The sequence below is a fragment of the Phocoena sinus genome, chromosome 2, assembly GCF_008692025.1.
Source record: "Phocoena sinus isolate mPhoSin1 chromosome 2, mPhoSin1.pri, whole genome shotgun sequence".
NCBI classification, from domain to species: Eukaryota; Metazoa; Chordata; class Mammalia; order Artiodactyla; family Phocoenidae; genus Phocoena; species Phocoena sinus.
Window position 1 is genome coordinate 145784586 of NC_045764.1, and position 15580 is coordinate 145800165.

The following is a 15580-nucleotide window of genomic DNA, read 5'->3' on the forward strand; positions in this document are numbered from 1 at the left end:
TGGATGAAAACAAACAAGACAGCAGCTGAAGCAGATATATTTTTGGGTAGTTGGGAACATGTGTATTACAGTATTATACCAATGTTATTTCCAGGACGTAAATATTGCTGTAGTTAACATAGGAAAAGAGGTTCTTGGGAGGTGTGTGCTAACTACTGTCTTAATTAGTAAGAAGTAACTTATTTTCAGGATGGTTCAGGAATTCCCTGGTGGTCTAATGGTTAGGACTCTGCCCTTCCACTGCCGGTGGCCTGGGAACTAAGATCCCGCAAGCCTCACAGTGGCAAAAAAAAAAAAAAAAAAAAAAAAAGCGCATGTATAAAAGTAATCCAGAAAAGAAGTATTTGCATGGATAAATCTCCCAAACGTAATGTTGAGTTAAATACAAAGTCAGACACACACACACACACACACACACACACACGCATTTATTGTCTTTCCCATTCATATAAAGGTCAAAAATATGCAGAAATAACTGGTGTTGAAGGATTCATGTTTAGGCGGTAAAATTACTAAAATAAAAGTCAAAGGAACGATTTTCATGAGAGTCGGGATCGTGGTTACTTTTGGTGGTGAGGAGATAGGAATGGACATGGCGGGGGTGGGGTAGGCGGTGCCAGCAGTGTTCTGTTTCTTGACCCAGCTAGGGCTTGTACGCCATGTTACCTCTGGAATAAGTCAGCTGTACATTTTTCGATGTTTGTCTGATATTTGTGTTATAATTCACATATTTTTTTAAGTTTACGAAGTTAAAGGAAATTAAATAAAAGGCAAGCAAAGTGGCTGAGTCAAAAGAATAAAATTCTTCAGTTTTTGAGTCCAGTGTCCCATTTCAAGACCACGGTGCTTCTTTTCCTCCTCCTCTTTTTAAAAGGAGCTTGATGGAGATGTCATTTACATACCATACAGTATACCCGCGTGAAGTGCGCAGGCAGGGGTATATTCACGGGTATTTGTAGCCGTCATTCTCCCACTTTCCTGTCTTAGCTGTGCTGAGTGAATGGCTTTATTTCTGGGTCTCTAGCTTCCTCGTTTTTGCACAGGACCAGAGGGCTAGGTGCCTGTGTACCCAGAGGTTAAGAACACAGTCTTTGGAAGCAGGTGGAATGGATTCACATCCTAGCTTCCTCCCTTACCAGCTGTGCGACTGGGTAGGTTACTTAACTACTCTGAGCCTCATCTGCGTTCTTGGTGAATCTACCTGAAAGGACTCAGGTGAGGACTTAGTGGGGCAAAGTGTGTAAAGCCCTTAGTGCCGTGCCGGGTACCATAGTAAGTGGTCAGAAACGGTTGGTGGTGTTGATATTGTGATATTTACCTGTGCGTGTATTCTGATTCTTCCTTTGTCCTTCCCTACGGATGCAGGCGTGACCAGGGGGTGTCCGGGGACCAGGTGTCCATCATGGTGGATGGGGTCCAGGTCGCGCTGCCGTCGTACGAGGAGGCTGTGTATGGCAGCTCCGGTCGCTGTGTGCCGCCCGCTGACCCCAGAGTGCACATTGTGCTGTCAGAAGGGTCTGGGCCCGGCGGGAGGAGCGGGCCGCGGGAGCAGCAGCTGCAGGACCAGGGGGCCTGCTCCTCCGCAGGTGGAGAGGAGGAGGCCCCAGGCCAGCCCGGACTGTGTGAAGCCCGGGGCTCTCGGGGCTCGGAGACTGTGATGGTGCATCAGGCAGCCCCCTCCTCCTGGGTGGCCGGCTCAGGGAACAGCCGAGTGGCACACAAAGAAGCCCCAGATTCAGAGAACAGTGACATACAAAGCCTCACGTCGGAGGACTACACAGATGGTAGGTGCTCTGTGCTGACCGTAAGTTATTATCTGCTCAGGGTCCTTGCTGGGAGTGAGGAAGGAAGGCGAACCTTTCTGATAATTGGTGTATCTGGCGGCAAAGAAAGATAATACCTGGGGGATTATCCTACAAAATAGAATTTTACCCTCGGAGCCCCAGGTAGGCCTTTGGGCTCCGTATAGGGCGGCTTTTCACTATTGTCTGTGAATTTTAATAGGTTTGGAGTCTCCGAAACTATTCATGGCCTCAGGGATATGCTAAATCAAAGGGTAGACAGCCGGTTGGAGGTGGAGTGGGGCCTGTCCTCTTGTCATAATTTTTATGTTCCTGAAAGAACAGGAATAACAAGGAGGTGTGGGGTCTTATGACAGAGGAAACTGGAGCCTGCCTCTCCCAGAGCATTCCAGCTGCTTCATTTTAAATAGGAGCATGCCAGGTCCCGTGCTAGTTGGTTTTCTTGCACTGTGTCAGTCAGACCTCACAGTGATCCTGAGAAGTGGGTATTATTACCAGCCCCCTTTTACAGATAGGGATACTGAGGCTCAAAGAGGTTAAGTCACTTGCCCATTGGTAGGTGGCTGAGCTGGGATTTGAAGCCGAGGGATCTGCTCCCAAACTTGCGTTGTAGCCCCGTGGTGCCGTGCTGCCTCCCAGGTCACTCCAGGTCCTTTGTGGCAAACCAGCCAGAGAACAAAATTGCCCCCTCCTGACACCTCTGCCTTTACGGGAGCCTGGAGAGTCGAACATTGGGATTGACTCTGTCACTTTAAAAAACATCTTTACGTAAAATCCCACTGTGTTTCAGGATGCAGACTGAATCTAGATGTTTCCCTTTAGAACCCGGCCCCCCCCCCCCCCCCCCCCCCCCCAGTAAAAGAGCCTTAGAGAAAACTCTCTGTTTCCTGGGAGTCCTGGGCACAGTTAATGTGTATGGTTTAGAATATCTGAAAGCAAAGAGGTTGGAAATTCTTAAGTGCAGATCAGGTGTAGGGTTTCCTGATTGCCAGCAGCATGCCTCCTTTTGTCTTGGTGGGATATAGAGCTAGGAAGGGGCCATTAAATAGGTGGCCAGGGTTTAAAGGTGGAAGCCAGTGACCCCATGGGCAGCCAGCTTTACATATTGTGTGTCTGCACGTATTGACACAAGCCTCAGCCCTTACCCTTCCTAAGGAGCCAAGGTGGTGCCAGCTCTTCTCCCTTCTCCTCCTTGCTCCCTTGCTTTGTTCCAGGTATTGAACAAGCGTTTTTCAGAGCCCATCTTGTGCCAGGTGCTGGGTTAGGTTTCAGGTGTGATGGAAAGAACTGTGAAACATGCTCTCTGCCCACATGGATTGTCAGTCAGTTGGGAAGATGGAGCCTGTACTTGAGAAAAAATGGAACCGAGAATGGTAGGGTCCATGTCAGAATGAGGAGTGCAAAAAAACAAGACACATAGGTTATCGAGTTGGTTGCAGGCTAAGCCTGAGCTGTCTGGGGCTGACAGTACTGAAGGAAGCCAGGCCCTTAAGGTGTCAGTCTAAGCCCGGTGACAGATGAGTCAACCAAGACCCAGAGATGGGGAGTGATTTACTCAGTAACACACAGCTGGAGGATGGCTTGAAGGAGGAGGTGAGACTTAACCAGGGCTCAGGAGCCTCATAGGGCGAGAATAAGGATAGAAAGAGAAGCAACTAAACCAGCATAGTTAAAGCAGAGAAGAGGGTTCAAGGTGGTAGGACCAGAAGGGGTTTGAGTACCCGACTGAATGTTCCGATTTTGTCACACAGGCAGAGGGAGAGATGAGCAAGGAAGGCGTAGAAAAGGGTGAGGGATTTAGGCTACCTAGAAGCCTGTGAACAGGGCATTTTATTTCTTTAAACATAGGATCCCTGCGACAGGGTCAGGTGTGCTGCAGAGTCACTCACATGGGCTAACCACTGTGCTCTCCGTCCTCCTCTGCCCGCAGATATCCCACTGTTGAAAGAAGCATGAGGGCTGCCGCTGGCTTCTCTCCTCTCTGCCCTCCCTCCCTCTCCCTGTGGGTTTGAGCACCGCGTACTCCAGCTGCCCTGCCCGGATACCTGAGCTGCCACCTGTGTATCTGTGTATCTCTGTATCTCTGAGGGCCTGCAGGCCCACCTTGGCTGGAAACTCAAGGAAGATTCTCACCATCTGCCTGCTGGACAGCTGGAGGAGCTGGCTTTTTGCCTGGCCCAACCTTCCCGTCTGTGTCGGGGACATCGTTGAATGTGCTGGATTGAGCCCTTCCTTCCCCGAGCCCTCCGGGTCCGCTCCAGCGAGCGAGCGCTTGGGCGGCAGCCCCCATGGGCCCGAGAGCGCTGCGTTTACTTGTGCCTTCCGCCCGCCCGTCCAGTGTCCCTGTCACGCGGGCTTGTTGCTGTCCTGCAAGCCTTGGTGGCGGCACTCTGCCACACAGGGGGCCGGGCCTGGGTCTGGCCTGTTTCCTTTGGGGACTGGCACCGCTGCCCTTAGCGGGAGCAGATCCGAGAGTGGCTCGAATTGGGGCAAGCGTGTGGCTCCCTTGGCCTACCCTTGGTTGACGCTCAGCGCATTGCTTGGCTGAGCAGGGAGGCTGTGTAAAGTCATGCCAGAGCTGTCCCAGCGCCCAGCTCTGTAGCTCAGAGGTGCCAGCACCTGGCCCTGTCGAGTCTCCAAGAAGCATCCAGAAGATCCCAAGGGAGGGGAGGACGGTGGCTGATAATGATCGATCGTCTTCCGCATATGCAAGTTCTCACTTCCTACTTCCAGCATCTGGCCTTCCTGGCCTTGGTCTTTTCTCTTTCCCTGGAGCATAGCGGGGAGTTGCATGTGGCCTCCTGGGTTTGATCCTGCGCAGCTCCGGCTTCCTTGCCGGCCGGGGCCTGAGGCGAATCATCCACGGGTCGGGAGTGTTGCTGAGATGCCATGGGATGCCCATCTGGTCGCTGGCAGTTGGGGCCAGTTGCCCTGTTCTGGGTTCATGGTGAGGGAAGGGGGCCTGAGAGGCGCCGGCGGACCGTGTCCCCAGGCAGCTGCAGGCAGCTCCGCCCCGGTCCTGAGGGTCCTCCTCACCACAGTCACGTGCCTTAGTAACTGTGCCCAGGAAGCATCCTGCTGCTTGCCTCGCTGCTGCTTTTCCTCGTTCCACCCTCCCCTGCCGCCCCTCCACTCGTCACAGCTGGCAGACGACTCCCTGGTCTTCCTGGCACCGGGAGGGCCCAAGACACAGTCGGCACACACACCCCACCCCCCACCCCCGCCCCAGCTTGTTGGTGGAGATGGTTTGGAAGCAGCCTGGCTCCGGGGCCCTGCTGGGGCCGCTCCCTCGGCCGAGGGTCCCACACTGACAGGGCTGCTGCCTCTTCAGGAGATGTGGCACTACGGAGCGCGTGTTAACTGTTTTGTTTCTGAAGCACCGCGCCTCCGCTCCTTCCCCCAGCCTCTGTCTGGGGTGGTGAAAATAGTAGAGCCCGATGTGTTTTCAGTTCCTGACCTAACAGGGTAGCTCCGGGGGGGCTGCGGGTGGCCTCCAAGAGGAGAAGAACGAATGGCCCGCCCTCAGCCTCCCGCCTCCACTCTCACACGCGCACTTTACTCCGGGCTCTGCCGGGGGGCTCGCCGCCCCTGTAGTCTTCCCTCGGCTCAGGTGAGTCGGGCTCCTCCCCGCGGGAGCCCTCTCGTGCTGTGTGCCCTCAGCCCTGGCCCGAGAGCTGGAGGGAGGGAGACGAACAGAGCAGGGCTGTCCTTGGCCTCAGAAGAGGCCGTTTTTGGAGACGTGCCTGCTGGCCGTTGCTGGCACAGGGCCCATCTGGAGGGCAGGGTCCCCGGCCCCGCCGCTTCACCCTGCACAGGTTCTGTTCCACCCACCAGCTGCCCTTGTCTTCCTGCAAAAGAGAGCAGGGACCAGGGGGAGGCATCCAAAGTCTCATTGCTGAGCCTGCAGCTTCTGTTGCCCAATCTTCCAACATCTGAATTCTAGTCTAGGATCTTTCTTTAAATGGAAGCTCTTACCTTTTTCTATCCAGTTACTCTGGGTTTCTCACCCAAGAGATTGCACTTTTTGTTTGCGGTATATTCAGCCACAGAGGTGACCGGCTTGGCCCGCCTGCCCTCTGAACCCTTCTTCCGCTTGGCCCGCCCGCCCTGGGGATCACAAGCCCAGACTCGCCACCCGGTAGGGAAGAGAGAAAAGTCAGGAACCTCCCTGCCAGGTCCCCCATGTCACTGGCTTTGCTGGGGCCTCCCGGAGTCCCCCGGCCTGTGGGTGCAGAGCCAGCCTCATTGCTGCTGACACCGACGACGGCTTACCGCAGTGAGTTTTCTGCTCTCACATCAGCCATGCGCTGCTGTTTCTAGAGCTTCTGGCCTTTGTCCCTTGCAAAGGATCAGGGCCCCCCACAGCTGCCTTGGAGTGGGGCCTGGCTGAGAGACAAGGTGGTGCTGGGGGCTGCCAGAGGGGCCTGGAGCAGGTGGGGAAAACTGCCCATGGTCTGGCTTCCCGGGCTCCCCTCCAGGGGAGTCCAGCAGAGTACTTGCCCAGGAGAACGGTTGGCACCAAAGGACTTTTAAAAGGGTGTTTTGTTTTGTTTGTTTTGCATACATGAGCTGACTCAGTGCAGGTTTTATATCCTGGCAACTTGCAGTCACATTCCGGTGACTTTCAAGGACCAGTATGTGGTGAAAATTACTTAAACTTTCCATCCCTTTCAATGCCTTAGTTCAGCACGCAGGCTCTGTCTTTTGCCATTTTTGAGTTTTGTGTGCTACGCTCCCACTTCACTGGGTGTGAAATGGGCCGAGTCCTGGCCACTTTGTGAGTTCTTTGGGTCTCATAAGGTATTTCAATGTACATCCTGCTAACACTCCATTTGCAAACAGAACTCATGTTGTCATCCCCATTCTTCCTGCCCTCCTCCTCTCCCCTTCCCCCAGCTTTAAAGCTCCGTGGAGAAGCTGGATGGCAAGACAGACAAAGGTACACTTTTCCGGCTAAGTTAGTGGTGGCCCAGGAATCCTAGCACTCGGCCTTTCCCCTCCCCATCCCAGAAGAGCTCAAACCACTTACTTTCTACATAACAATGTCACTTCCATTCCCAGGGAACATCTTGATGTAGAGAATGGAAAATGCTGCAAATATTTCTAGATCCTTGCCTGTTCCCCCTCCCCCCCCCCCCCCCCCCCCCCCCCCCCCCGCCTTGAGAATAACGGGCCCAGGAGGGAAGGGACACGGGCTTGACAGCTTAATTCCAGATGTTCTTTGCTGAGGATAGAGGCTGGGAGCGTTTCTCGTGGAGCCTGCTAGGGCTCCTGGCTCTCAGCATCGGGCCTGTCATTACTGGTGTCCGGTGAGGGGCTCCGAGAGGATTTTGTTTGATAGATGGGTGCACTGAGTGGTAGAGTAGCCAGTTCCCCGGAGAGGGAAAGGCAGGCTCAGCTTTCCTGGGAAGCGACTCCTCTTAACCACCAGTTGAAAATCTGGTAGAATTTTGAATGAGAACCCCAAGGCTGAGCCCTCTGCTAGGAGCTGGGGAAGATGCAGGGGCAAAGCACTCAGATCGCCAAGCAGGGAGGAGAGAGGGACGAGGAGGGTTGCCTGGCAGCCCACCACACCCTGCCCAGGCTTCTCATCACACCACTATGGAATCTCTGCAATGGTTTCACATGACACACGCATCATTGACTGTGCAGGATGTCAGTCAGTTTGGGTTTGCTTTATTTTATTTTATATATATATTTTTTGGTATCCTGTACATTGCAGTGGGTGTGAAGATAGTATTTTAATATTTGTACAAAGTTTAATTTAATTTTAATTGTTCTATGTATATAACTGCATTTCTAAATAATAATAATTAAAAAAAAGTTCTTATGAAGGCAGTTGTGAGAGATGTGATCCTTCCAGAAAGTTTTTGCAGCAACCCTCCTATGGGCAGGAGCTCGTGAAGGGATGAAGCGCTAGCTCTGGGGAGAGAGGTACCTGGTAAGAGGAGACAGGATGAAGGTACAGGGAAGGGAGACCACAAACGTAAGTGGAAATACATCACTTCTCTTGGTTTTTTAGTGCTCTTAGTGTGCCCCCCACTGTGCTCAAGCTGGGATTCGGCAGTGAGCAACACCGTGAGTCTGGGGCCTGCGTGGGATTCCTAACGTATCAGGAAAGCAGACAGCCCCAACGCTATGCAGTGATGGCTGTGATCGCCGAAGTTACGTCGGGGGACAGTCAGAAACACCTTTTGGATGAGATGCCACGTGAGCTGAGATGCGAAGGGCCAGAAGAGTGAGGCTGCGGAGCAGGGCATGATGTGTGTGTGGGTGTGAAGGCAGCAGAAAAGCACATTTAGTTTGAGAAACTGAAAGGCGTCTAGGGCCGCCGCAGGCAGGGCTGAGGGCAGAGTGGCTCAGGACGGGCTGAGCGAGGTAAGCAGAGGCCAGTGGTAGGAGGCCCCGGCCAGCCAAGCTGAGAAGTTTCACTTCATCCTAAGGGCAACAAGTGCCTTAATGGTTTTAAGTAATAGAAAGACTTAGTAAGCTCTGGGTTTTTTTTTTGTTGTTGTTCATTTTTTTGGGAAGCTATCTATGTCTCTTAAGAAGAATGCATTTAGGGGGATATAACATAAGTACCTGGAGACCATGTAAGAAGTTGTTGGGTCTTGTGGGAAATAAGGCAGTTTGAGCAGCTAGGTAAACAGCAACACCATTCTCTGAGATGGAGAAATGGAAGGCACAGTTTGGGGAGGGGAGATGATGGAGATCTAGAGATGAAAGGGCAGAGGACATAGAGGTGAAGAGGTCATCATTGCCAGGTAGGAGAGGCCGACAGTACTCGAGCAGTTGCAACAGGTAGTAAAGTCAAGGGTGTGAGTAGAGAGATGTACAGGGTACTTTGGTATTGAAAACCAGGCCACCCTTAAATTTGCCCTTGGGGTAATGGTCAGGATGTGTTTCTCTAACAGTGTCAGGTGGGAAAACATTCTAGGGGCATCTGTGCCAAGCACCCAGTCTCAGCCTCAGAGCACCAGTCCTCAGAAGGGTCCGCACAGACATCACTGACATTAATTGCAAGGAGAGGAAAAGAAGAGTATTCTACCAATAGGAGTAATGGTGATAAAAGCTGATCGTTAAAAAGCACTTACTCTGTACCAGTCAGGCTTCTAAGTACTCCGTGTGTGTAAACTCATGGAACCCACACAGCAGCTCTAGAAGGTGGGTACCATCCCTGCCCAGAGCCCCAGACGATATAGAATGAAAGTGAGGCCTAAAGAGGTGAACTAACTTGCCCAAAGCGGGGCCAGGATTGAATTCAAACCCAGATACCCCTGCTGGAGCGATCCCCTCCCTTGGCCCGTTCCTACCCCATCACACTCTTGCCTGCCTCTCCAGGCCCTCACCCCCTTCTTTCTGCCCTTCAGAGTCTCTGTCTCACCAGTGAGCTTCAGGTAGAGGAAAAACACTTAATTTTGGGGCAGGGAAATGGCACACTGTTCACGAGGATAATAAACTATGCTCATCTCAAAGGATAGGACGTACCCATCACGGTGTCGGGAGGAGGCATTTAAGCTATGCAGAAATGTGATAAGACATAAATTCACAAAGCGGTGGGAGTTGTTCTTCTACAAGAAAAAACACAGGAAAGATTGCTTGTTTCAGTGAGAGGTAAGTCGTCTCTGTCGTTGGGAAATAGGTGCAGAAACATGTCCCATCAGGTAAGGTATGCTGGGTAGTCCTGTCAAAACGGGGTCAACCACAGGCTTGCGGCCTTTCTCTTGATGACAGATGAGGGGGACAAAGGCAACAGCCTGCGAAACCTGCAGAGCTGCTGGGGGAAGGGCTGTCTTTGAAGTGGTTGCCTCAGGTTGGAAAGTGGATGGGAGGAGAGCAGAAGAATTTTCTGCCCTGCTGCTGAACCCCTGCCTCCCAATTTGGAAAGTGGAGACCCCTAGACGAGAACAAAAGTAGTAACAGTCTCCAGGGCAGGGCTTTCTCAGGCTACTTAAAATATCTTGCGGTACGCCAAAGTAACACATAGGCATTTGAGAAAATTTAGAAAGGACATTACAATCACCCATAATTCCACCTCTTGCTGGCAATGTTGTTCTAATCTCATAAAATTTCGTTGACTTCATTTTTAAGGGTTGTATAGTTTTCTGCCGTATTGGTAATTTGGACTTTGAAGTTGCCAAATTTTTTTTTAAATTCTTACAACCAGTGGTTTGATAGTATTTTAAATTATTTCTCTGGCATAAACTACTGGAAGTGAAACTGCTAGATGAGAAGAAACACACACTTTAGAGTCTTTTGCTACATCTCAGATTGCCCACCAGGGAAGTTATTCCAAATTATGTTGTCACTGGCAGTGTTCATTTTCCTAAACAACCTCACCAGCGTGGGGAGTTATCATTTTTAAAAATATGCCAGTTGACAGAAAATGGTGCTTTGATTCACACTTGTTTCATTATTCCTGAAGTTGAATTTTAAAATATAATTTGCTTACTCTTTGTAACAAAGACATATATCGAAAACTGTCCAGGTTTGACGTCTGAGACATCCATGTTTGAGATGAAAAATCAAAACCGCGATTCCTCTTCTAAATTAAATAATGCATTATATATATAGAGAAAGATAGATGATAGATAGATAAATTCCTGAGGAAAGGAATTAATCTGAACCTGGGCAAGACATGACACGTTCCCAAGAGGGGTCCGGGTTGCTGCTCTAAGCTCTGTGGTGGTAGAGGAGCATCACAGGGCTTGGGGACCATCCCGTCCCACGCCCAGAGGTGAACAGCTGTTTGGCATTTCAGATTTCCCATGATGCCCTACGGCCCCCAGAAAAGGAAATTTCACAGCATAGGAATGTCCTGAGCAGCCCATCTGGGGCAGCTTGAACTGTCCCTGAGCCTGGGATGGCAGACGATTCCCAACTTGGCAGAAAACTGAGGAGGTTTTGGCAAGTGTGGACTTCCCCACGGCAGAGCTTCCTGTGGGAGCAGGTAGTCCAGCCTCCAACAAAGGCAGCCTGCTTGCAGGTTCAGCCTGCTGGCTGGGGCTGAAAGGAAGGACTTTGGCTCCACACAAACACACCAAGCATGGGGGCTGCTCTGGCTTCTGGGGTGGCCTCTTGAAGCCCTTCAACATCGGCTCCAAAGACTTTTTGAGACTTTGGTGCTGTAGCCTTTCTATGGGATGGCCATTCCCACTCCTAATCATTTGTTCATTCATTCATTTGCTAATTCAATCAACCAAAAAAAAAATTTTTTTTTTTTAGGATTCACTTTACACAAAGTCTGATACTAGATTCCAGGGGCACAGCAGTGAATAAGACTCAGTCTTCGCCCTCTAAGAGTTTGCAGACTAACAGGGGAGAAAAGAGATTAAATAGCTGTCTGAAACTTAAGGCAGAGCTTAAAGAAATCTGATGGCGCACCAGCCAAGTGCCTGGGGAGTGAAGAGGGAAGAGTTCATTTCTTTCGGGACGAGCAGGGAGACTCCCTAGGGAAGGTGCCATTTGCTTTGCATCGTGAAGGATGAATTGTGTTTTAACACTACAGGTAGGGGAGTAAGTCAACAAGGAGCTGTGGAAACAACAAGGTCCTCCTGTATAACACAGGGAACTGTATTCAATGTCCCATGATAAACCATAATGGAAAAGAATATGAAAAAAAGAATGTACACATGTGTAACTGAATCACTTTGCTGTATAGCAGAAATTAGCATAACATCGTAAATCAACTATAGTTCAATTTTTTTTAATACTAAAACTGAAAACAACGACGACCAAACAAAGAAAAAACCCAAGGAGCTGTGGGGTGGGAAGTATGAAGAAGAGGACTCTCCAGACTGTAGAGGCCTGGGAGTGTAAATTGGTGCATTCTCTGTACCAATTTGGTACAGAGAGCAATTTGGCGGCAACCATCAAGTTATCGCGCAGCTCCCCTTCCCTTCTCTTCTGAACAATTCAATTCTAATGCCATTAAGTGGGGGCAGAGTTACATATATCAGAATGGGAAACAGAACAAACACAATGAACCCTGCAGTGTCAGATTGGAATGGTAGGTTTTCATGGTTTCAATCTACATAAATAGATATAGAAATATAGATGTAATGCACGTACACATGTACACGCACACACGCGCACACACACACACACACACACACACCGATATTCCCTAGCTCTTTCCAGAGGGTTTGGGAGCAGTGACACTTCAATAGCAAACACATCTAGAGTTCAGATCTTGGCATTTAAATACTGTTTTCCACTAAAAGGAACCAGGGCTTCTTGGAGAAATGGCTGTTTCCAGAGCCCAGGCAGGAAGACTACTAGATGAGCGTGCAATATTTTGTTGTGTTGAGCAAAAAAAGTGCTCAAGAAATGATGGGTCCATGTCCGAAGGACTCCCACTTGAAGGGGCTTCTACTGGCCAAACCAAGAGCAATATAAGCATCAAAGTAAAGTGATGATGATATAATAGATTATAATCCATTGAATAAGGTAGGAGACCAGGAGTCCATACAGATAAACAGAAGCCTGGTAGACACTTCATCTAGGGGGACAAATCAAAATCATGCACTGCCTGATGGAATGCAGTGAGAGAACCCAGCATCACCTCCATAACATGCCCTGAAATGCAACCTAAATCTAATCATGGAAAAGTGAGGCAAACCCAAATTGAGTGATATTTTACAAAATAACTGGCCTGTAGTCCTCAAAATGCCAAGGTCGAACAAGTCCAGAAACACTGAGGAATTGTTCCAGAGAAATGCAAGGCATGATTCTAAATTAGATGCTTTTGCCATAAAAGATGTTACTGGGACAACAGGCAAAACCTGAATGGAGTGTGAGGATTAGATGGTAGTAATGTATCCGTGTTCATTTCTTGTTCCGTTGGTTATATTGAGGTTATGCAGGGGCATGTCCTTGTTCATAGGAAATACATGTTAAAGGGGATCTGACAACATACTCCCCACATGGTTCAGGAAACTTTCTGGAAATTTGTTTCTAAATAAAATTATTTACTTAAAGAATATTACAATACACTGTTTGACCTAGAAATTCTACTTGCAGGAATTTTTCTGAAAGATATCCTCGCATAATACATGGCAAATCGAAAAGTATACAAGCTATTCATTGCAGTTGTCTAATAAAGCCAAAATTTGAAAATAACAATCATCAACATAGGCTGGTTAAATACATGTGATACATCTGAACATAAAATGAATACAGGAAAAAAAAAGAATAAAATAGCTCTGGATTAATCTGCAGGATACACTGTTGTAAAAAAAAAAAAAACCAAAAAAAGCCAGGTGCAGAAGAGGGTGTTGGAACGCTTATCATTTGTGTACAAAAAAGGATTTTTAAAATGTGTCAATGTACATCCTTTTCTGTGCACAGAGGATCATTCCAGATATGGTCAGCATTGGGTGCCTCTGGGGACGGAGCATGACTTGGGAGGAAGGGTCATTTTCTACACCTTTTGTACTTTTGAATTTTGCAGCAAGTGGATATATTACCTGCTCAAAATTAAATTATCTCTTAAAAAAACAAAATGCATGATACCTAGCTACAGAGAAAATACAAAGAACTTTTGCAAATGTATCTGATCTTTTCTCTTGTTACATATTAGTAATTTGCCTTCTGGGAAGGGACACACAGCTCCCCAAAGAGCTTTGCTTAAGAACAATAAACAGTATTCATTGCCTGTTATTTCCACCTGCCTTCCTGGAGAAAATAAAAATTATGGCTTGGAATCTTTCATGTTATGAACTGAATTGTGTCCACCCCCATGAATGCATATGTTGGAAGTCCTAACTCCCAGTACCTTGGAATGTGACTGAAATTGGAGATAGCATCTTTAAAGTGGTAATTAAGTTAAAATGAGGTCATTAGGGTGGGTCCTAATCCAATATGACTGATGTCCTCATAAGAAGAGGGAATTTGGACACACAGATACAGAAGGAAGACGATGTGGAGACACAGGGATAGCCACCCACAAGCCAAGGAGAGCCTCCTGGGACAGGTCCTTCCCTCACGGCCCTTGGAAGGAACCAACCCTGCCGACACCTTGATCTCAGACTTCCAGCCTCCAGAACTGAGACAATGAATTTCTGTTGTTTAAGCCACCTGGTCTGTGGTACTTTGTTACAGCAACCCCAGCAAATTAATATAACATTCAATTTCCAAAGGGGGCTCTGACCAAGGCGCTCTCCCACAGTGACGTATCCAGGTGGCAGACAGCGTGGAGGAAGCTAGTGAGGGAAATAGCTAGAAAGATATGACAGCACCAGCTGGAGCAGGACTTTGACTGCCGTCTTAAGGATTTGGATGTGATTCCCTAGGCAAGTGGGAGCCAAAGAAGGATTTTGAAGAGCGGAAGGACAGGCTCTGAGTATATTAGGAAAGAACTTGGTGGACAATAAATTAGAGTGGAAACCTGACCAGGAGGCCACTGCAGGCATCCTGGTGAGAGAAGGAAGAGCAGCCCTCAGGTGGTTAGCCCAGAAGGTGGGCTTGAGTCAGTGTGGAAGAAATGAGACCATTGCTCACATATTTGGGAAGGTCGTTCAGGTTAAGAGGTCTGAGGTCTCTGTGGTTGACTCTACTGTATGGAAAGGAATTTTAAAAACAGGTCAAAAAGACTGTGCAGGTCTTTTGAACAACATGGGTCTGAACTGTGCTGGTCCATTTTATACATGGATTTCTTTCAATAGTAAATACCACAGTACTACGTGAGTTGAATCCACAGATGCAGAACCTTGGATATGGACATTGGACAGTAAAGTTATACTCAGATTTTCCACTACTGGGTGTGGGTACCCCTAACCCCTATGTTGTTCAAGGGTCAACCGTACATCTCTATGGTGGAGGAGAAAAAGAGGAAGAACAGAGAAATGCACAAGGGCTTTGATTGGAAAGAGGGAATGTAGGGAGCTGTGCAAAGGGTCCCGGAGTATATGGGGCTGAGGGACCAGGACCCAGGGAAGAGTCCATCAGACTTGTCCAGGGGGAGAATCAAAGCCTGTTCTAGGGAATTGCTTCTGGGGTGAAAAAAGAAGTGGTTGGCCTCCCATAGGAACATGTAGGGGAACTCGAAGGACCAGAACACAGCCCACCTGGGAGGGCAAAACCCAGGGAAGGGGCTTCCCTGGTGGCGCAGTGGTTGAGAGTCCGCCTGCCGAGTCAGGGGACACGGGTTCGTGCCCCGGTCCGGGAAGATCCCACATGCCGCGGAGCGGCTGGGCCCGTGAGCCATGGCCGCTGAGCCTGCGCGTCCGGAGCCTGTGCTCCGCAACGGAGAGGCCACAACTGTGAGAGGCCAGTGTACCGCAAACAAACAAAAAAACAAAACAAAACAAAAAAAACCCCAGGGAGGTGGGGAGGTGAGGGCAATAATTCGGCTCCTCTGATTTCTCCCCACAGCAGCTCAAACTCGGAGGCTGGGAAGGACAGTTTGCAGGTGAAAGCATCTGACTTCCTCCCTCTGACAGAACAAAAGCCACCTCTTTGGGAAGAACTTAAAAAGTTGATGTCTGTTCCTTGTCTTGGCCTTGGGAGCTCAGCCCACAGTGAGGGAGCCGGGATGGCTCAGCCTGCTGGCGCCATCTAATGTCAGACTAGACACTAGTCCTCTGCCGGTCAGAGAAGGCAGGCTTAGGCCAGGCGGGTGGGATAAACTGGAAAGCTGAGATGCAGCCTGCAGCAGAGTTTTGGGCACCTGTGGCCTCCTGGGGCCATGGAGAGGGAATGTGACCAGGAGTTCATGGGCAATGACCCTGGGACTCTGCATTAATTTACTAGGGCTGCAGTAACACATCACCACGAAC

At 49.4% G+C, this 15580-nt stretch overlaps 1 protein-coding gene across 2 annotated transcripts in view; it reads left to right on the forward strand.

Annotated features, from left to right (window-relative positions):
- Positions 1 to 13512, forward strand: part of SUSD6 (sushi domain containing 6) — a 100099-nt gene extending 86587 nt beyond the window's left edge. For both annotated transcript variants that reach the window (XM_032623044.1, XM_032623042.1), the window contains 2 exons: positions 1366 to 1784; positions 3733 to 13512. In XM_032623044.1, the coding sequence (XP_032478935.1) occupies positions 1366 to 1784; positions 3733 to 3758 (445 nt within the window). In that variant the 3' untranslated portion in view covers positions 3759 to 13512. The remainder of the gene's footprint in view (positions 1 to 1365; positions 1785 to 3732) is intronic.
- Positions 13513 to 15580: the final 2068 nt, after the last annotated feature.